General features: G+C 39.3%; 1 protein-coding gene across 3 annotated transcripts in view; it reads right to left on the reverse strand.

The window, feature by feature from the left end:
* Window positions 1-22918, reverse strand: part of LOC310986440 (inositol 1,4,5-trisphosphate-gated calcium channel ITPR1) — a 152207-nt gene that overhangs the window by 90167 nt on the left and 39122 nt on the right. For all 3 annotated transcript variants that reach the window (XM_083972345.1, XM_083972344.1, XM_083972346.1), the window contains exons 5-23: window positions 22529-22615; window positions 22001-22159; window positions 18995-19093; window positions 17733-17816; window positions 17357-17503; window positions 17174-17269; window positions 16245-16289; window positions 12689-12843; window positions 10081-10180; window positions 8955-9115; window positions 7473-7614; window positions 7205-7363; window positions 5458-5630; window positions 5065-5184; window positions 4358-4552; window positions 2424-2675; window positions 1001-1142; window positions 765-918; window positions 20-210 (exon numbers count right to left, since the gene is read on the reverse strand). In XM_083972345.1, coding sequence (XP_083828471.1) covers window positions 20-210; window positions 765-918; window positions 1001-1142; window positions 2424-2675; window positions 4358-4552; window positions 5065-5184; window positions 5458-5630; window positions 7205-7363; window positions 7473-7614; window positions 8955-9115; window positions 10081-10180; window positions 12689-12843; window positions 16245-16289; window positions 17174-17269; window positions 17357-17503; window positions 17733-17816; window positions 18995-19093; window positions 22001-22159; window positions 22529-22615 — 2661 coding nt within the window. The remainder of the gene's footprint in view (window positions 1-19; window positions 211-764; window positions 919-1000; window positions 1143-2423; window positions 2676-4357; window positions 4553-5064; window positions 5185-5457; window positions 5631-7204; window positions 7364-7472; window positions 7615-8954; window positions 9116-10080; window positions 10181-12688; window positions 12844-16244; window positions 16290-17173; window positions 17270-17356; window positions 17504-17732; window positions 17817-18994; window positions 19094-22000; window positions 22160-22528; window positions 22616-22918) is intronic.

The following is a 22918-nucleotide window of genomic DNA, read 5'->3' on the forward strand; positions in this document are numbered from 1 at the left end:
TCTTCTTCTCGTGCTTCACCTGCAGGATCTCGATGATCTTCAGCTTGGTGTCCATCACCAGGATGTCCTGCTTCTCCGGCTCAGTCTGGGTCTTGACCGGACTTCCATTGGGGCTGTTGTTGGAGGTGGTGGGAAGGAAACCTCCTCCTCTCAAGACGACCTGGGACATCAGCTCCCCGACTCCGTGAATAGACCTCATCACATTACTTCCTGGAATCAGACACACACACACACACATGCAGATAAATGTCCATGATGACATGATGACATGTTTCAGACTCGAACCAGTAGATATGAACTAAGAGGGACTTACAGTATGTGTATACAAAAGCAAAAGCACGAACAAATGTGAAACAAAGATGTATATCAATTAAAGGAGTCAATCAATGGAATAGTCTAGAATTAGAAATCAAACTCAATTCAAAAAGTTATTCAAAAATAATATTATTAATAAATATAAAACTGATTTATAAATACCAGTGTGCTTATAAACTGCTGTATGTAGAATATGAAGTGTTTTTTTTGTTGTTCTGTAAAAAAATTTAAAATGAGTGAACGGAAAATATTAATTTAAGAAGGGTAGGCAAAATAAGCTGATGCTTCAGCCTACACCTTTTCGGTCAAAGTTAATTTATTTTGTTTTGTTTTGTATTTATACCTTTATATTTGTCTATTGTATTTGTTTTTATAAGACCGAAATAAACACACTAAACTAAACTAAAACTAACATTTGGACCTCCACTGACCATCCTGAAGGTTCATACCTTTACTCTCGTCTCCTTTGTCCAGTTTGTTGAAAGGGAAAATTGTGCTCACATGGACACAGTCTAGAATAGCCAGCAGGATCTTTGTTAGTCTCAACAGGTCACTGAAGTTGTAGAAACCAAAATAAATCAGGTTCCTGGCGAGATTTACCACCTGCGGGAGGATTGATCAACACATTATAATGAGTTGGTTTATTCCAACGTCGGCCTTTTAATGTGAGTAAACGACTACAGACCTCGAACGTCAGTTTGTTCTTCTCTTTGTCTGCGAAGGGGAAGCTCTGACACACCACATCCCTCAGGTAGTTCTCCACAAACTCCATCGTCTGCGAGAATCGCTCCTTAATTTCATCTTTGGATGTCCCGTCGTTGTCATAGCTACAACAAAAAACAACAACAGTGAGAACAAAATACATAAGGGAAATATCCTACAGCAGGGGGCTCCAACCCTCTTCTCCTCTGAGAGATACTTTTACAAAATGAAAATGGCCGAGAGCCACTCATGTTTCTCACTCTTCATTAAAATAGTCTGTTTTTAGCCTCTATCATGATAGCTGAAATTATTACTGTCAGGTATCGTCCCTCTATTAAATATGAAAGGAGGCTGAAAATCACAAGACACGTCTGTTCTGATGATACAAATCAGAGGCAGTGAAATGTGTGTTTCTCTTCTATATTCTACATCTCAGGGCGGAGCTACGTGGGAAACACTCAGGGAGAAACAGCTGGACAGGGAACAACACTGACAGCCGGGTGCTGGAGAAGCTGATTGGTCGATTCTTATCACATGACATGCAGTGCGCTGGCTGCTTCCAAAAAAGTTGAGATCCTGGGAAATCCTGGGCCCAGTTGTTCAAACGGAAATCTAATCATATTTTGGATAATGGATTGGATCAAATCTTGAAAATCGGTTGTTCAAAACTGAAAACAGATTAGATTACGTAATCCAATCTTGGTTTTAATCTGGATCAAACCCTCAGTTTCTGTTCAAAACTTTTTAGTCGATTCAGGAAAACTTTGATCCAAAAAAACATCAGGATTATTCTGATCCCAGAAGTTTGGTGGATTGATACAAGGTGGATTTTTAGGAACAAAATGTGATTGAAATTAAATTCAAATTGGTCAAATAAACAATATTTATAATGTAGTATATATTGATTTATATTTTGCATCTGATTTTTAAACCATAACAGTGATAAGAAAATAAAGTTAACTTTTCCCCAACTACTGGATAATTCTCCCGATTCGATTCTTCTACGATTTTTTGGATGGCAATTCGATTTAAATTGCGATTCTCTCGATTTTTAGTCTGCATTTTTAACATTTATCTGCACACAAATACTGTAGGAGCCTATAAATGAACATACTCCATTATAAAGTGAACTTAAACCCTTTTCAAAACCTGTACTCTCTGTATGTAAAAAAGGCGAACAAATGCACATTGCACAATATTAAAAAAATTCAACAACAACAAAAAAAATACATTTTTGAAAAAAAAAAATCGATTTAAAAATCGTCAAAAAAGATATTGCAATATTTATGTGAATCCCACCCCTAGTGACCAGTCAAGTTTTAAATTAATGTATGATTCATCAATCCTTTGGCAGCGTGTTGGAGACCTACTGTCCTACAGTGATATTTGCCCGTGTGCTCACTCACTCGTCGATGGCGATCTCCGACGGGATCTCGGACCACAGCCGGGCGTACTTGACGGGCGTGACCTGCTCCTGGGGGTCTCGGTCCACGTGCATGTGCAGCATCATGCGACAGAAGGAGGCTCGCAGGTCGTAGGGCAGGTCCTCGTCCGACATGCAGCGCAGGATCAGATCCACGTCCAGCTGGCCCGAGATCTTGTTGATGGCCAGATACTGACGGTCCAGACACATTCTGGCAAACAGGTTCAGCTGGTACCTGCAGCGCACACACACACACACACACACACACACACACACACACACACACACACACACACACACACACACACACACACACACACACACACACACACACACACACACACACACACACACACACACACACACACACACACACACGGACTGGTCAGGTGAGCTGGTCTTTTACCTTCACAGCTCAGTGTTCGGTCAGATTGCGGAAATGTGGATAAGTCAAAGGCTATGCTTTTCTCAAATGGCAAACAGCTCCCATCAAACATTCCCAGGTTGTTAACTGTCCAAGGAGCTGAGATTGAATTGGTTTCTTCTTATAAATATTTGGGCATATTGGTTGATAACAACCTGACTTTCAAGCCCCATATTGACAATCTTGTTTCAAAGCTGAAACTTAAATTAGGTTTTTTCTTTAGAAATAAACATTGTCTTTCACTCCGTGTAAGGGAACGATTAATTATAATGACCTTTTTACCTTTTACTGGATTTTTATGAATGCTCCTGACCAGTCTCTAAAGAAATTGGACACAGTTTATCACTCCGCTTTGCGTTTCATGACTGGAAGTGATCACCGTGTTCATCATTGTTCATCATTGTTCTTTGTACTTCATGCTGCCCCTCTTTATTTGTTCACCGGTTCGCAGGAGTTTTATATACGAATCTATACTTGGTCCCCCCCCCCCATATTTGTGCCTATACATGCGTAAAGCATAAAGTCTGCGATCCCAGAACATCATACAGATGCAGGTCCCAATAGTCAGGACTGAGTTGGGGAAAAAGGCATTTAAATTCTCTGCCCCCTCAAGCTGGAACGATCTGCAGAGGGATCTAGGACTGACTGAACTCACTGGCCTGGGGGAATTCAGATCAGTCCTAAAGGATCGAGAACGAAGATCCATTGACTCTTGTAAATGTTTATACCGTTTGTATAATTCTATGTACCCAGGGGGCAAAGCAAAAAAACAGACATGGAGCGTTGTAAAAGGTTTGACACCAGAAATGATATCTAGGACCTTCAAGGATTAAAACCTGGGTGGACAACCCGGTCAACTAGCTGCTGGAAAGCTACAGGGGCCAAAACCCCTTTCTTGGGTCATTTTGCTGGCGAAATGATGTAAATGCATATATTTAGGTACTACAATGGCATAAATAGTCATACAACTATAAAATGTGGCAGAGAGTGTCTTGACACATAGGGGGAGGCATGAAAAAAAGATTCTGGGGTTTGTTGCAACTCAATTTTAAGATATCACCCTCAACATCCCAAAATAGACAAAAAAAAGTACTGTTCGCCTGACAAATTCTCATGAAAATTATTATTTTTCAGCACTTTATGGAGAATATCTATGCCTAACATGTATATAGAAAATTTCCTTAATTCATAAGCTTCCATTTGAGTCCAAGATAGCCTTTCTACTAGCTACTGGGAAGCTACAGGCTGTCTCCAAACAATGCAACACCTATTGTGGAAAAACTACACGTTAGCAGGTTTTAATCCTTGAAGTTCCTAGATATCATTTCTGGTGTCAGACCTTTTACAACGCTCCGTGTCTGTTTTCTGGTGTTGTTTTGCGCACTGCTTTCTTAGCCAGGTCACTCTTGTAAGAGAGGTTTTTAAATCTCAATGAGTTTTACCTGGTTAAATAAAGGATAAATAAAAAAGATTGAGGAAGATGTTTGTTGTACCTGTAGTAGCTGATGACCTCCTGGTCCTCCTTCTGGCCCTCCTTGGCGTCCTGGGCCAGCTCCCTGATGCTTTTACTGCGGATCTCTTTGTTGCTGTCCTTCCAGAACAACCACACTTCCTCCTCGTCCTCCTCCGACTCGATAGAGTTCTCCCCCAGCGGCGCGCCCTCGATCTCAAACCGAGACAGCACCAGTCTGTGGAGTGGAGAGTGGGAAATGAAAAAGTAGCAAAAAACAATAACTCGACAAAATCTCTTTTTTTTGTTAATCTAAGGAAAAACATTTGCGACCATTTTCAAGAAACGCTCCGTTATGGATCCAAATAACCAAATAACTTACAGTCACTGCGCACTTTATTTTCTACACACAGTTACACACTTTGCACTAAAATCAACACTGCCAATTTGTTGTATATACTTTTGTACATCACATTTTATTTTATTTGCCATTGCTATTTTATTATGTATAGTTTGTTCTTTATATTCTTATTCTTTATATTCTTATACTATATGTTGTTATCGTCACTGTGTGTCTGTAATGCTGCTGCTGCACTGTAATTTCCCAGCTTGGGATCAATAAAGTCTATCCATCTATCCATCTATCCATCTATCTATCTATCTATCTATCTATCTATCTATCTATCTATCTATCTATCTATCTATCTATCTATCTATCTATCTATCAAATGTCTTAGAAGATGAACTCACTTTGTTTCTATGAGGATATCTGCATTAGTTGGATCCAGAACAGCGTTACAGATGAGCTCCTGGGTCACAGGGATGGACTTATTCATCGACACACACAAGTCTGACAGGTAGTCCAAGAACCTGAAGACACACAAACACACACACACAAAAAGAAAAGGCCAGAAAAAAAGATTTATGTTAAAACCAAATGCTTATGTGTTAGTCGTTTTGCTTTTTCACACTGGTGTGTGTGCTGAACGTGTGATCGCTGCATTTTAATCAGGGTATGAAGATGCATTAACACATTATCTTGGATTAACATCATAAATGTCATTATAATTAATTCCATATTCAGTTCTGTCTGTTAGCCAGGACATTGTGTGCTGTACGTGGGACGGACTCAGACGGACAGACCTGGGCTCACGGTTCTTGCGGACCAGGCTGACAAACGTGTCGATCTCTGCAGCAGTGATGTGTTTCTCCAGCAGCTTGCGGTTGTTGTGCAGCAGAGCCGTGATGGTGTCTTCTGCCAGGACGTCATAGCCGATCTGTTTCTGCATGAAGCGAAACTGCTTGGCGATGTATTCCTGCAGGACGGAGACGGAGAGGTGAGACAGCCTCTGCACCCTCACACTGGTTTTTTTACATTTTATTATGGCATCATTACAGTCATCCCCAGGCCCAACGACACACTACCGTACAGTGGTGTAGTCTAATGTTTTGTAGTGGGTAAACTGCTTTTTAGGTGGTAAACTGTTCATACTTGTATCACATAGACCGGTGGTTCTCAAACTTTTTTTATATCAAGGACCCCAAAATTGACACAAACTAGACCACGGACGCCCATTGGACAACATTTTTAAGCAAACACCAGAAATACACAAACAATCAATGTACGTTTAAATTAGGCGTAGATTATAGAGAAATTTCTGGAAAAAAGTGGTACAAATTCTCACAAAAAAATAAACATTTTTTTTTTTTTTTTTTGAAAAATCTGGTAAAATTAAAAAAAAAAAAAAGTTTAAAATTTTTTAGAAGAAACTGGTAAAATTTCTAAAAAAAAAAAAAAAGTTTTAAAATTTTTAGAAGAAACTGGTAAAATTTCACAGAAATTCTAGGAAAAGTGGTAAAATTAAAAAAAAAAAAGTCAAACAATAATAAAAAGAAAAGCGGTAAAAGTTAAAATAGTATATAGTAAATAGTAAAAAGTTTTTTTAAGAAAATTGAGAAAAAAGTGGTAAAATTACTCAGAAAAAGTGGTAACATTTTTCAAAAAATTATAGAAAAATATGGTAACATTTCTCAAAAAAAGGGGGGGGCAAACAATAATACAAAAAGGGGTGAAGTTTCTCAAGTAGAACAGAAAAATTGAGAAGAAACTCTAGGAAAAGTGGTAAAATTAAAAAAAAAAAATTAAACAATGATTAAAAAAGTGAAAAAATTTCAAGAAAAAGCTGGGAACCCCCTTGAACCCTGTCAACCCTCCCACTTTGAGAACCATTGACATTTACTTTAGTTAGATAGTTTTGTTGTACTGGGTATACTGAAGTATTTATGCATTTCCAGTGGGTATACTGAGTACACCTGAGTACACCGGTGGTTCTCAACGTGGGGTCCGGGGACCCCCAGGGGTCCTTGAGAGATTTGAAGGGGGTCCCCAGACTTTTTCTTCCACTTTGTTTATCACTTTTTTTTTTAACCACTTTTTCTAGATTTTTTTTTTACTTTTTACTTTTTTTAGAGAAAATTTACCACTTTTTTCTAGGTTTTTTTTTTTTACCACTTTTTCTAGATTTTTTGAAAACTTTTTTTTTTTTGCAAAATTTTACCACTTTTTTCTAGAAGATTTTTACTTTTCTTATTTTTATTTTTAACATTTTTCACGAGAAAATTTACCTCTTCTTTGAGAAAATTTTCACTTTTTTTTATTCTTTACTTTTTTTGGGAGAAATTGGACCACTTTCTAAAAATTCACGCCATTGGCCATTATTTGAATGTACAAAAAAGTAATGTTCTTCAGTCTCAGAACAAATATTTGTGTATTTCTGGTGTTTACTTCTAAATTTGGTCCAATGGGGGTCCGTGGTCTAATTGTGTCAATTTAGGGGTCGTTGATGTACAAAAGGTTGAGAACCACTGGACTACACGACTGCTACCGTACCTGGTTCTTGCGGTAGTCCTGCTGAGAGTGGCGTAGGACTCGGTAACACAGGCGACAGATGTGTCTGAAGGGCGCGTGGCGCTGGTCGGCCAGCTCCTCCAGACGCAGCATCGGCCCGTCGCCGCTGTCGGTGAACGGAGCCTGCAGCAGCTTGAAGATCTGAACCAGGAACCAGGAGAAGGTCGTTGAGACAAGAACTTCATGAACGTCCGATGGGAAAACGTAAAGTACAGAGCGGAACAGAACCAGAAGAAGAACAGCTGATCACCTGTTTGAGAATATTCTGCTCTCTCATGAGTTTCTGTCGCTCCCTGTTGGGTTTGTTGACCATGATCTCCAGAACGTCCTGCCCGTTGTTGGGGATGTCCACCACGAAGAAGACCAGGTCCTCCAGCAGCTTCGTCACCGCCCTGGTTGGGAATTTAAAAAACACAAACACATTAGTATTATTTACAGACATGCAGCAACTACAAGCCTCAAACCTCTGGACTCCATTTGTCACTCTGCTCTCGGATTTACTACTGGGGATAGATATGACACTGTAAAAACTCTAAATCTTTCCAAGAATATTTGTCTTATTTCTTGTCAAAATGTCTCATTTCTAGTCAAAACTAATCTCTTTCCACTTAAAATAAGACTCATCACCTAAAAATTAACTTGTTTTTAGATAATTTTTACTTGTTTCAAACAAATTCTCACTTGAAATAAGTAGAAAAATCTGCCAGTGAAAGCAATTTTTTTGTGCTTGTAATAAGAAAGAAAAACTTGCTCCACTATCAGATTTTTCTACTTATTTCAAATGAAAATAGGCTTGAAATAAGTAAAAAGTGTCTAAAAAAAACAAGCAACTTTTTATGTGATGCATCTCATTTTTAGTATAATTAGATTTGTTGTGACTAGAAATAAGACAAATATTCTTGGTAAGATATTGAGTTTTTGCAGTGTACCCCCTATTTATAAGCAGTTTCTGCTTCTTCTGGGTTCCTTTTCATCTGTTGCAACTGTTCATGTGTAACACATTTTCTTTCTAAGTACATGAATGAAATATCTGAATATACTATATGAAAAAGTTGTCTCGCCCTCCCTCTCTGACAGACGGATAAAAAACTTTTTTATTTGTTTATTTTCAAGGCCCTTACTGGTAAACAGCCCCCAAACATTTCATCCCTATTAGAATAGCGCTCTTAAGGTTCCTTTTGTACAATCAGAGCCTTTTCTTTTGATGCTCCAAACTCGTGGAATATTCTCTAACACACTTTGGGGCTGGAGAATATTCCCTCTCTTGCTAATTTTAAATGTTTGGTGTGTGCAATTGTTTTTCAATGTAATTGTGTTTATGCTCTGTTGCTGCTTGTAAACTCGTCGTCCCTTTAAATGAGGGAAACCTCAGTGACCAACGAGTTAAAATAAAGGTTTAAATAAATAAAAAATGAGACACATCGAGCAGTGATTTGATGATGACTACATTGTTTCCAGTTTACAAATTCACAGTCTTGACATACAGTACATTTGCAGTATCATGCAAAAGTTTGCCCCCCCCCCCCGGTCCTAAATATCTGTTAATGTGTTTAACAGTTCATCAAGTGGAAGATGAAATGATCTCCAAAAGACATAAAGTTAAACATGAAACATTTTTTTTTTCAATATTTTCATCAATATCAGTGTATTATTGTAGTTTTCTACAGTTTCAGAGTGAAAAAGGGAAACAAAGCAGCAGCCTGCAAAAGAATGGGAAGGTGACGTATAATACCTCCTCTCGTTCTGTGTGATTGTGCCTTTCTCCAGCTTCCCAGCGATGGACGCCAACACTTTACTGGCGTCGTTGGCGAAGTCCAGGTCTCTGACTTCTGCCGGGGAGACGGGCACGATGGCAAACGCCTCCTTGTCTTCTTTGAGCGCAGACGTGCCGATCTTCAATCAGAAGAAGAAACAAATTCATAGGAGAAAAACCAGATTCTACTGAAAAATCAGGAAAGAAAGTTCTTTAGAGTTTGGCAACTAAACCGTTTATTGATTATTTTAACCAGAAAACAGAGTTATAGAAGTGCTATTAAGAGCACTTGCCCAGTAGTTTGATTTTTTTTACTTTTTTACTTTTGAAGAGTGTATACATGTTTTGGGTACATACTATATAAGTTTAATCTTTTTTTTCTTTCTTTCTTTCTTTTCTTTCTTTTTTTTTTTTTAATTAATCCCCTTCTTCTATCTATTTTCCATTTTGAGATACACACTGCAAAATTTCAAAATCTTACCAAGAATATTTGTCTTATTTCTAGTCAAAATGTAATTTCTAGTCAAAATAAATCTAATTATACTTAAAGTAAAAAGTAGCTTGTTTTTAAGATACTTTTTTAATTTTTTCAAGCAAATTTTCCACTTGAAATAAGTAGAAAAATCTGACAGTGGAGCAAGTTTTTCTTTCTTATTTCAAGCACAAAAAACTTGCTTTCACTGGCAGATTTTTCTACTTATTTCAAGTGAAAATTAGTTTGAAACAACTGAAAATGATCTAAAAACAAGTTAATTTTTAGGTGATGAGTCTTATTTTAAGTGGAAAGAGATTAGTTTTGACTAGAAATGAGACATTTTGATGAGAAATAAGACAAATATTCTTGGAAGGATTTAGAGTTTTTGCAGTGCATAAGTTAATACAATGACCTTTTTATGTAAACGTGTATGGTGCCTGTTGTGTCTGATATGTTTTATGTTCAAAATCAATAAAAATTGTTGAAAAAAAAAAGAAGGAGAGGAAACAGAGGCAGAGAAATGTGTGATATTATTGATTAATATTGATAAATCGCCTTTGGGCACTTCATGTTCAGAAGCTTCTTCACCCGACGCCACACATATATATATGCAAATGAGCTGTCACTCACACGCAGCATGACAGGTTTCTCCTCCTCCTTGTCGATTGGCTGGTTGGTGCTGTGAACCCATGTGTTGGTGCACAGGTGTCTGAGTCGCACGTACGAGTTCCTGCAAACACATTTTATTCACGGTATCATTTCGGGTTTTTTTTTTTTGCATATTTTTGTTTTCGATACATAAATACTCAACAGAACAGTTTCTAGCGCTGCTCTTTTTTTTTTCTTCTCAAGCATCAGTGCATGAACATGAACCCAAACTGTCGGCACTGGCAACCACGCTGCTAGAATAACAACTCAAACTACTTAAATTAAACTAGAAATATTAAATTATTCAAGTACGTGCTCTGCATTAAAAAGGAAAATGCATTTTCAAACCGTCACACACACACACACTGCATGTAGACACAGCAGGTCTTTGTGAAATTACAGCAGATGTCTTCTTATTTGAGATATTATGTCTGTACGTGTCACTGCTCTGTATGTGGTGCTGAACACAACATAAAATATAATGCCATAAGAGTTATGTTCTGATCTGCTGCACTAGAGAGAAACCAAAAAAATGTCTTTTCTTGCTTTTAATCTGTCAAATAATAATGTTGCTCCCTGTAAAAAGGTCAAATACCTCGGCCATTTCCTTCCAGAGGACATGACAGATGATGATGATATCAGGAGGCAGTGCTGCAAAATGTATGTGCAGGCTATGAATACTCTTGCTCACAGTTTTCATTTGTCTACAGATGACGTTAAAATATCAGTTTAAAGCTCTGTACTGTGCACATCTGTACACGGCACACCTGTGGGTTAACTACAAGGAAACAAAATGACAGGTTGCGTATAACGATGCATTAAAGGGACAACAAGGAGTTTCTCCATCGGCAGAACGAAAAATTCTGCGACAATAAAAAAAGTCTCATATTAATGTGGATGAATCTATGTTACCCACACTTGTTAATGGGCCCATTTGCGATAAATATATTGTTTTGTCTCTATCGTTATTTTAGTAGAAAGTCGGGACTATGACGTTATCTGATCGTCTTCGAACCTCTGACTTTAATTCTTGATGAATGAAAACATGAGTCTGTCTTGCGCCGGGCAAAGAATTTCACGGTGCGGAGGCTCATAAATGTAGTGTGAAAACACTTCACTTTTCCAAAACTCCTCGTTGTCCCTTTAAGAATTTTGATGGCTGAGTGCTGAGTGAAATGTTTGTAAATGCACGTGGCAACACCTTTAACGCTGTACTTAGAAATGTATAGATTTATATGTGGGCTTGATGCCTCAGAAAACCAGATAGTTAACAGTTTGATCCACATCAACTGTAGTTCCATCAGGTATCAATCTCTGTTCTGGAGACACTGCTACAGTTGTCTCTATTTAACTTTATACTGTAGTAATTTCTATTTTCTATTTTTTTTTTTTATATCAACGATGTAAATCCCTACAGCAGGGGTGTCAAACGTGCAGCCCGTGGGCAAAACCGGCCCAGCATGGGGTCCAATCTGGCCCTCAGAATGAATTCGCCAAGTGTGAAAATTACAGTACATAGAAGGCAGAAGAGGGATACTATTGTTGAAATTGCACATGTATTTTTATCAAGAAATTCAGATTGTTCATAATATGTTTTGTAAAAGAATAGTTCATTAACTGCAAACATCTTATAATACAATTATTTATTTATCTATAGCTTATCATGCTATTATTTTACTGGTCCGGCCCACTTGAGATCCAATTGTGCTGTTTGTGGCCCCTCAACTAAAATGAGTTTGACACCCCTGCCCTACAGTATTTCTATGTTTTAGCTTTATTCTTGCTATGGAACCTGAGTCTGAAATAAAGATATATTAGTCATGATGCACACTGTCTAACTCTTTAACTGTGCAACATTTCAGCTGTGGTTTTCCAGCAGCAAGCAGCTGAGACGGCAAACGACCTCATCCCAACAGGAAGTGGAGGATAAATAAATAAATAAATACACAAACATCCTTCATAAAAACCTGAACCACAGTGTGAGCGTCATTCATTCTAGTGAAGCCGCACTAACGTCTGTTAAAATACCATGACAGTGTGTGGGGACAAATTCAGAGGAAACCCACATTACATTCACTAGAAACAAGCACCAACACATCTGCTGACGCATGCACACGCACACACACACACACACGCACACAAAGAGACACACACACACACACAGGCCTTTTTTAATAACTTTAGTTCCTGCAGTGTGTGTTGTTAAGTGTTTGCGTCAGGATGTATCAGCTAATAAACGGCTCCATCCGTGTGAGTGATATGATATGATACGGTAACATGAGTAACAGTGAGTGACACACACTCTCTTAAACTAACCAGCATCATCACGCACACACACACAGACACACACGCACACTGCAGCCGTGGTTTATTGTGTTGTAACCGTGTGAGCCTGTGGGGATGATGAGCGGTGGAAGTCCCCTACGTGAGACCAGCTGTTTGGTTTTCAGTGGAAACGGTGACGGACCGGGGGTCATTAGACCGTGTCCTGTCCTGTTCCACTCCACACTCATTATTATCTGCATGTTGTCATGGCGACGGAGGCGGGGTCATGTCATCATGTCATCATCTCTTCTCTCTCTTCTCTAACCTGGGCACCAGCGAGTCTCCGCCTCTCAGCGTGGTCGGGTCCAGCTCGAATATGGAGGAGATGTCGTTGCCGTCGGGAACGGACACCAGCGTGTACATCACTTTGTCCTGGACGTTTCTCAGTCGGGCTCGTAGCGCTTCCTGCTCCGAGTCCAGCTGAGGGGGAACGAGTCACAGAGAAACACACAGTCGGATTAGAAATAACCTCCATCAATCAATCAATCAATTTATTATTTAAAGTGCAAAATCACCATGCTACATTGTCTCAATACACTTTACAATAAAATCAACTACAATAATAACAATAGTATGAATCTATGAAAAACATCTCAATCAAACTCTCTATTCATCTCTAGTTTTTAAGAAATGAATTCTCCAACATTGGAAAGATACCGAAGCCCCGAAGCCCAAGGACGACAAGAAAGAGAAAATCTTCTTGCAGGTATGACTCCCTGTAAATGAGAGCTGCAGAAACCTACAACTAAATAAATGTTCAAAGGAACTAGGTACACTCTTTTTGTGTGTGTTTTTCTTTTCTACCCCAATTTTTTCACTCTCTAATTTTCGAATTGATATTTTTTATTTATTTTTTCGTTTTATTACTCTTTATATTTGTGTCATGTCATTATTACTGTTATTATCAATTTTATCATTATTAAAGCAAAAGTAAGCGATCCGGTCGTTTTGGCTAATGCTGCGTTCCAGGCAGGTTTTTGAAACCGTAAATTACAGCTTCAAGTCACGACTTACGACTTTGTAGCGTTCCAGGCAACCCACTCGTGTTTCTCCGACCTGTTTTACCTGTGAAAGTCACTATAACGGCCACTCGTAACTTCTGACCTGTGAAGTCGTACCAGATCGAACTGGTACGACTTCACAGGTCGGAAAAACACGAGTTACGAGTTACCTTGAACGCACCATAACGTCTTGTCAGCCGATGGAGTTAGCAGCCCCCGCCCTCGTCATGGATCTATTGGTCCTCGTCGCTACGTCACCACATTCACGCGCATCCCTTGGCTGCACACACAGAGAGGACTGCCCCTTTATGCCGTTCTCTCTCCTCATTGGATAAAACTTGTAGGAAACTTGTACGAGAAAAGTTTTCTCCTCGGCTCAGAGCAGAGTGACTGACAGACCCGTGATTCAGACCAAACACTCTATGTAAGTGATTGCTGTCGGAAGATACAACTATTTAAGACTTAGATTAACACAAAAATATCGCTTACTTCTGCTTTAACATCATCATTCCTATTATTATTATTATTCTTTTTTGCAGTATTAATCAGTATACAGGTATGTACGCATAAGAGGGTTTGTTTTGTGTATTTGCATGCATTATAAAAAAAAAAAAAAAATAGCCTAATAATAAAAAAAATGTTAAAAAAAGAAAAACATCTCGATCACTGAGATTATCTATCTCTCTGTGTGTGTGTGTGAGGATCACTAGGGGTCAGTGGGTGAACAACGACAACAGCTCCATGGAAACATTTCCAGGAGAACATGACTCAAGATAAGGAAAATGAAAAGCAGCGGATGAGGAGGAGGAGGAGGAGGAGGAGGAGGAGGAAGGAGGGGATTGGGGGGGTGATGATGATGATGACTGCAGCAGCGGAGCAACAACAACGACTCTTTTATGTGTCAGTTGAGTTTTTCCAAGTAAAACTGTCACAGTCTTTAACTCAATAAGCCAATAACAGTCACCTGAGAGGACCTGTGACCAAACGGCTTCATCTGATTAGTCGAAGCTTCAAATGGATTCATGCACTTGATGAACTGGAAAAAAATGTCTTGGTGAAATTATTTGAAGTGGGATTTTAATTTTCCTACATTTTGAGGCCATTTCACACGTGTTTAGACTCAAATATAATGAAAACAGTCTTTTAAAACAACAACAGCGGCAACTGTTTTCCTTTTTTTTTTTTCTTTTCTACAGGACCTTGATCATTCTCAGATTATTTCTTCATTATTTTACGAAGACTTTAGTTATTTTACTGTAGAAACAACAGATAAAGTTCAGGACTGAGTCAGTTCAATAATGAGCAGCAGCAACGAACTGCAGCTCCGTCTCTAAGACTCATTCACAGCACGACGTCGCCCTCTGCTGCTCACACACATCTACTGCAGGAAACTGTGAAGATTTAATTACTGAAGTATAATCTATCAACCTGTAGATTTTTAAAAGCAAACTCAAGACCTACCTGTTCAGTTTGCCTTTTGAATGAAAATTACCATTTATTTGAGTACTTTTAGATTATTAGCACTATTAGATATGATTAATACAAGAGATACTTTATTGATCCCAGGCAGAGAAATCACTGTTACAGCTGCAGGTATTAATGTACATTAAAGTGTAAATAGATCAATAAGAAAGAATGAAATAGAAAACATTTCAATTGGCTTTTATTGTTTTTAATTGTTCTACATAATATATCATTTTTAATTTAGACTATTACCACCGTTCCCTCTTTTTTTATTCATGTATTTATTAACTCTTTATTACTTTATGCCATTTGATCTTTCTATCCTTGTATGACCTGAACAGTTATTTAAAGGGATAGTTCACCCAAAATTCAAATTTCACTCATTAGTTCCTCCCCCTCATGTGGACTAAGGGCTGGGAGAAGTTTCAGAGTCCTCCGTGGCTTCTCTGAGTTACAGCGGGGCTCCGTGCAGCACTGCATGTCCATATGACGGTTGAGAACGGAGCTCACTTTTCTTCGTCCAAAAAGACACACCAAAAAACATCCAAATACCTCCATAGTGCTCGTCTGTAATGTCCCTCTTGTATTGAAGCCTCAACATGAGAAATTGTTCCGGAAAAAATTAAATAAGTCTATATTTTAAGCTTGTTTGTAGCGGAAGCTCCCAGTGTTGCTCTGCCGGAATCTCGCACGATTTGCGGAGCCATGAACTGGGTGTCAATGCAAAGGCAAAGCAGTGAACTGAGTCACTGGGAGCTTCCACTACAAACAAGCTTAAAATATAGACTTATTAAATTTTTTCCGGAACAATTTCTCATGTCGGGGCTTCAATACAAGAGAGACATTACAGACGAGCAGCATGGAGGTATTTGGATGTTTTTTGGTGTGTCTTTTTGGACGAAGAAAAGTGAGCTCCGTTCTCAACCGTCATATGGACATGCAGTGCTGCACGGAGCCCCGCTGTAACTCAGAGAAGCCACGGAGGACTCTGAAACTTCTCCCAGCCCTTAGTCCACATGAGGGGGAGTATAGACAATGAGTGAAATTTGAATTTTGGGTGAACTATCCCTTTAATTATTTATTTTTACTTTTCATTTATTTATATATATATTTCCTTCTTATATTTCTTATCTTCTATTCTCTAGTGTTTCCTCAATTCAAATTGTTGAGTGTATGATAGTGTTTGTGACTTTGCTGCTGTTATTTTATTCTGTTCCATCTTATCTTCTTGAGATAAGATGGAACACCTTAACCTTGACAGGAGGCCACACTGAATTTTATTGATCAGTTTGTATAATGATAATAAAGTTCATTCATTCATTCATTTATTTTATTCATTCATGTATTATTACTCACTGAAGAGCGAGACTCCAGACACTCCTCTTCATATTCTGGATTCACCTGCAAAACCGCAAAGTGGTTCAATGAGAAGTTGATGCAGTAATCCTTCAGTTTAAAGGAGTCATCACCTGGTTTTTTACGTATCCAATCCCCCTTAAATTGCTTTGAATCAATTCTTAAAACTTTTAAATTCAAACATAAAGCTTGTTCTGACACTTTTTCATATGGTAACTTTCTCTCGTGAGAGTAAGCGCGAGGTTTTGACTGGTCCGGATGTTCATTGTATTAATATGTAATGAGGCGCGCATTGATTGGACGCAGGAAGGGCAGAGCCCAGTGGGCTACATGCAGGCTGTATTGGAAACCGCATACTAGGCTGCTCTCTGTCGTGTACCGTAACCATGTTATAACTTCATAAAATAAAACAAAATTTTATCAGTTCATTGTAAAACATGTATTTATTGATGCAAATGTGGTGATTTCTGTACGTAGGCTACAGAGCCCCGGGGCAAAGCTGCTGCTGCTCTGTGAAGCTTCACTTTTCATTCAAACAAACTAATACGACTGCCACAATTGTTAGATTTCATCAATGAGACCAACATTTATCTCCTAAAAAAGAATTTAACCAGTCGGTGAGTGGTGGAAGAGAGGTGTGTTTATGAAAGCAGTCTCCCACGGTGACGTCAATATAGGAGCAGAATCCAAATCTGATCATTTTGTGGTGTGCAGCCTCATGAGCTACTCTGGCTTAAACAAAGAGCCCAAACCAAAAAACTCAGCCACTTTCAACACCAGTATACATGTTTTAACAAGGAAAAATGCAATTTTCGGGTGATGACTCCTTTAAATCATGTGCAGTGGATATTCTATTGTCTGTTCTGTCCATTTGAATGTCCAGAATAATAATATAAATGTATTTATTGTGTTTTTCCCAGTGCACTAACCTCTGCAGCCAGGTAGTGCCCCGTAGCCAGGTGTTTGAACCTGAACAGGCTGTTCCAGTACCCGGCCCCCCCTCGACACGGATCATGCTGCACAACCTGACACCGGGGAAACACAGCGGTGAAATCTCACACCGGCGTTGATATTTAAAAAAAAAAAAGAAAAGAGCGATTCACTGCACACACCTCGATCTCCCACAATGCTTTGCTGCTGGTGGCCGAGGTCGCCGACTGCCGCCCAGTGGTGCGAAGGAAGACGTATTGTTTTCTCCTGTGATCGTCACACGTGAGGAATTTCTCCTGCTCGGCGTGAAACAGTCGCACCACGTCGCCCTGGAAACAACAGCAACACCTGTTACTGTCAGAAAATATTCAGCTTCACCTAAAAAACAACTTCAAATATTTACTCCGAAAGCTTGTTTAATGTCACACTGAACACATTCCCAACATTTTCACTGGGACAAAAAGCAAGACAGACACAGGTATTTGCAGTATTTGCTATAAATGCAATAATAAAAGTAAATGCATGATGTGTATTTGTGTTTGTGTGTTTGAGACGAACCCCTTTCAGGATGATTTCCTGATTGTCGCTCCATTTCATGAACAACACGATCTTCCAGCTGGTGTTACAGTTGACCGAGTTCACCTGAGAAAACAAAACTGAACAATCAGTCGTCCTGGCAGCAGCTTTAAGGTCAAGGTTAAAGGGATAGTTCAGTGTCTGTGGGATTTTTTTTTTGCTTTTTCCTCATTCCAGAGAATATTTTTCCAACTGTTCAACAGATCAATATCTTGTCTAACTGAACTAAACTAGACTGTAGGTACATATTTTACAGCATTTATTGTCCATATTTTCATTTCTTACACTGCAAAAACTCAAAATCTTTCCAAGAATATTTGTCTTATTTGTCTCATTTCTAGTCAAAACTAATCTCTTTCCACTTAAAATAAGACTCATCACCTAAAATGAACTTGTTTTTACATCATTTTCACTTGAAATAAGTAGAAAAATCTGCAAGTAAAAGGAAGTTTTTTGTGCTTGTAATAAGAAAGAAAAACTTGCTCCACTGTCAGATTAGGGTTAATCTTAAATTTATTTTAAGTGAAAATAGGCTTGAAATAAGTAAAAATGTCTTAAAAACAAGCTACTTTTTTATGTGAGGAGTCTTATTTTAGGTATAATGAGATTTGTTTTGACTAGAAATGACATTTTGACTAGAAATAAGACAAATATTCTTGGTAAGATCTTGAGTTTTTGCAGTGTAGTCATATGCATGTTGGATTTCTGCAGCCAAAGCAGAAGAAACTTGTATTTTAACGACTTCATTCTCCACTGCATGTCAATCCAGAGCAGGAAAACCATTAATCACTTCTTGATGACAAGCGTCATGTCAGTTTACATTGTTCTCACCGTCACTATCACCATGTAAACTGCAGCCAGAAACATAAATAAGGAAGAAAATGAGTTTGTCTCAGCCTCAGTAAACAGGAAGAATGGTACAACTGGCCTAAAACTGACTGAGGTAATGTTGTTAAGTAACACAGAGCAGCTCAGTGTTGTGTGTGTGTGTGTGTGTGTGTATGTGTGTAAGAGAGAAAGAGAAGCAACACGATCCTCCACATGCAGCGTTGGCATTATTCTGTTCTGCTGAACTAAACTATGCTGAATCAGGAGGACAAAGGGAACAATCCTGCAACTGTTTCACATCAGGCAGCAGTTAGAAGAAATACAAAAAAAAAAAGAAGAAGCTATAATTAGATTGTTGAGCAGCAACAGAAGAAGAATAAACTGTGAGGAGAGAAGACGACGATGTTCGGTCGAACCTCGTTGCATCCTGGGTTGTCCACCAGCTGGTGCGTGCTGGCGTGCAGCGGCTGACCGGCGTTGACGGGGTTCAGCACCACTTTGTCCCCGATCACCACCTGACGTCAAACACAGAAACACAAAAACATTAAAACACATCGGAGCAGACAATGTGGACAGACTATGGCCGACTACCTTCATATATTCTGGGCTTTGCTCCTTATTCAACCATATTGGCAAGAATTTGCTGGAGAACTTCGGTCAATCTTTGGTTTTAGGGTTGATTTTTCATTTATTACACTGTATTTGGGTAAAATCCCAGTTGCACTTATGGCCCGACAACTATTAGAAAAGCCATTAGTTGAGGCTTTCAAGAAGCTCCTTAAGACCCATTTCTATGTTTTGGCTTTTAACTAGCACTTAATCTGTCTTTTATATAATGATGGGATTTAATAATTTGTATCTCTTCCTTTGATTAATTGAAGTGTATCATGTTGTTGTGTTGCATTGATGTTGTTTTATGCTATGACCTGTTGACTGTGAAGCACTTTGGTGCAAATGCTCTTTGCTTTTAAAGGTGCTATATAAATAAATTAAACTTAAACTGAAACTTAAACTATATGTTTATTTAACAGGGATGATACATACAACATTGCCACAAAAAAATCTATCTATCTATCTATCTATCTATCTATCTATCTATCTATCTATCTATGTTTTTTATTGTTGGGGAAAAACTTCAATAAAAAGAAAGTTTCAAAAACTCATCAGTAATAATATCCAGGCTGCAGGGGGCAGGATTAAGAGGAATGATTAAGAGCCACTTTTACTTTATGTTATTGATCTCAAAAATGTTCTTTTATTGAGCCAGTTGGCATAAAATGGCAGCAAAGTGTGGACATCAAACAGCTACACACTCATCATCTCCTCAACTTTGACTCTCTGATACACACAACGAGACAAGAATAAGAAATCCTCAGTCCTGCACGTCATTGTCTTCTTACTATTTTCAGCAGGTGAGGACCGAGTCCAGTTTTATTTTTGCACACATGGTCCTGCTGCTCCGGCCTCATGCCGTACTGTAGCCTACCGACTCTGACAGGAGCTTAGCAGAAAAAAAAAAAAAGGCTGGGCTTCTGCCGTGGTTCATTTTGTCCTTGGGCAGCTGCCCACTACTTCCTGCTGCAGGGAAGAGGAGCCGGTTGCCAACAAGAGCTTTGTGACCAGGTGAAGGCCAGCTGGGTGTTGGCACGGCTCCATCCAGGGAGAGATGTGAGAGGATCAGGGCGGTAAAGACGACCTGTGCTGCTCCACGGCCGCACCTTGACCTCAGGGGACTTATTCACTAGGGTGATGCAAATATTTTAAATGAAAAATACAGTAAAGCTTCCCCACAATGCACCAAACTCCACTCATGTGTCATTAAACCATAGCAGAAGAGGAAGAAGAAGGGGGCGCAGCGTGATGATGTCATTAAAGGTATAGTATGTAGGAATTCCCAAGGGGGTGGATCGGACTACACGCAGGCGTAGCTCACAGTCGGCCATATTTGAACGGGCAAATTGCTCTGACTCTGGCTGCAGTTACAGTGCAGTAGATAGGTGATCCAGTCATCTGCACTAAAAAAACAATTCATAACTCTGTGTAAAATAAATCAGTATGTAGCTATTACTTTAACTATCTGCATAATGTCACTATAATGTTACTTTTACAAAAGAAAATACATGATTAAGATTATCCGTGATTCTAAATATGCTGCATCATAACTGCATAAACGTTCATAAAAAATCAAACCGTTTTGAAATCGGACAAAAACTGAGCAAGTTGTGGTCATTATAGCAGAACATGCAGCATAGGCTTAATGCTCTGAGGGAGAGAGTTGCCCGTCCCACGATGGCCGCCGTGTGGTTACGCTTTGTCATTGGGCAGCAGCGGCGGGTGAGTCATCTAGTCTTCTTATATATATCTATGGGAATTCCCCCCATCTAGTGGTGCAGTTGCATATCTGAACGTATTCTTGATGTTGCATTCAGGTGAAATGGGGCAGACGTCAGACAGACAACAGACGCTGCATGTAACAGGATAAACAAGCGTCTATGTAAACAAGTGGTCCGCCAGCACGAGGCAAAACAATACAGGTGTGACAACATGTTGTCATGGTGATGTGGTATTGTTTTACCGTCTTTCTCTGGTGGAGTAAAATGACATCCGGTTGGTTTGCCGACGGCCGTCTGCCTGACTGCACCTGAATGCAACACCAGTGCCTCCGTCCTTCCTCACACTACACAGTGGTGACAGTTTTAACAGGCCGAGCCCACAGCTCCGCTCAGTTTCCGTGGTTACCTACGGTCACGATGCAACATGGCCGCCTCGGTTCGGTGCGTCGCCCACTTATGTATTTGTAACGACTTGTAACAACTCATTCTAAGGAACCAGAAAGCTTTCATTTGTATGCAGCTGTGATTCCACTTCAGTGAAATACGGATTTATGAAAGACAGATTTGATTTATTTTCTATCTATCTATCTATCTATCTATCTATCTATCTATCTATCTATCTATCTATATGCAAAATCAGTCTTCACTCTTTTCTATTTTCAGCTGCTACAGCCTGACAGACATGTTATCACACCATTAACTAACATATCCCCCGTCCCATTGGTGCTTTTGTGTCGCTCACCCCCAGAAGTCTGATTTAAAGATGTGCAGTCTGTGGCTCTAACTTATGAAATAATCACTTACATGCTTAGAAATAATGAAAAATGTATCATAGAACAACGGAAACATGTTGTTTTTGTTTTTAAGCAACGCCCACTAACAGCTCTCTGCTGCTCCTCTGGTCCAACACTGGAAACACCATCAACTCAAAGTCTCTAGTTTTCTCACTAGACACTTCTTTAGTCAGATCGGTAGCTCTGGTAGCTCCGCACCTTGACCTCAGGAGACTTATTCGCTGCGATGAGTGCAAATATTTTAAGTGAAAAATACAGTAAAGCTTTCCCCACAATGCACCAAATTCTGACTCACGCTGTCCCCGATGGAGCGTAGTTTGTAGAAGGGCTGGATGTAAAACCAGGAGCCTTCGTTTCCAGCCGTGTCGAGCATCACCCTCATGGCGTTCTTCTCCAGCAGCGCAGGCAGCCGCTTGTTCACCGTCAGGTATTTGTTGCTCTTCAGGTGGAGGAGCTGCAGGAGAGGAGACACATGAAGGCATGTGAGGCAATGAGATTAGTTTTGACTAGAAATGAAACATTTTGACAAGAAATAAGACAAATATTCTTGGAAAGGTTTTGAGTTTTTGCAGTGTAACTGGACTCTAACATGGGTTTGTTTTTTTATTGTATTTAAACTGGGTCAATATGAAACTCATGCTGAGCTGCATTTCAAATGTAAGATATGAGGAGGAGGAGGAGGAGGAGGAGGAGGAGGAGGAGTCGTCTCTGGCCTGTTTCATTTCCAGGGGAATCTCAGTTTAATCAAACCTCCGCAAAGTTTATCTGAGTAAACAGCGAGCAGATGATTTCCATTTGTGTGTGAGAACAAAATAAAACAAACCTGAATGACATTCCCGTACTGAATCACTGTTCCCAGCAGCTTTTTGTTTTCAGAGTCGTTCTGCTTTTTCTCCAGGTCGGCTGCATGCTGCGAAGCAACAGACACATAAAAGAGTGTGTGTGTGTGTTTATTAAAGAATTAAGATCGACAATGTTGCACAATCATTTCCACTGATAACAGTCAAACACAGTTGTTTGGTATGAAGTCATGTGATCTGCTTTTCTGTGCAGCAGCAGAGTAGTAATGTTCTCCAGAATTACACTCGAGCAGAGGAGCTCCGACTGAAAACTGTGGCTCACATCTCCATAGAAACCAGCAGGAGATTGTAATCGTTCACTTTATGAGTGTGTGTGTCAGATAGCAGATTGCTTTAAATGGTATTGCACCACC

Source organism: Trachurus trachurus, assembly GCF_905171665.1.
Source record: "Trachurus trachurus genome assembly, chromosome: 5".
NCBI classification, from domain to species: domain Eukaryota; kingdom Metazoa; phylum Chordata; class Actinopteri; order Carangiformes; family Carangidae; genus Trachurus; species Trachurus trachurus.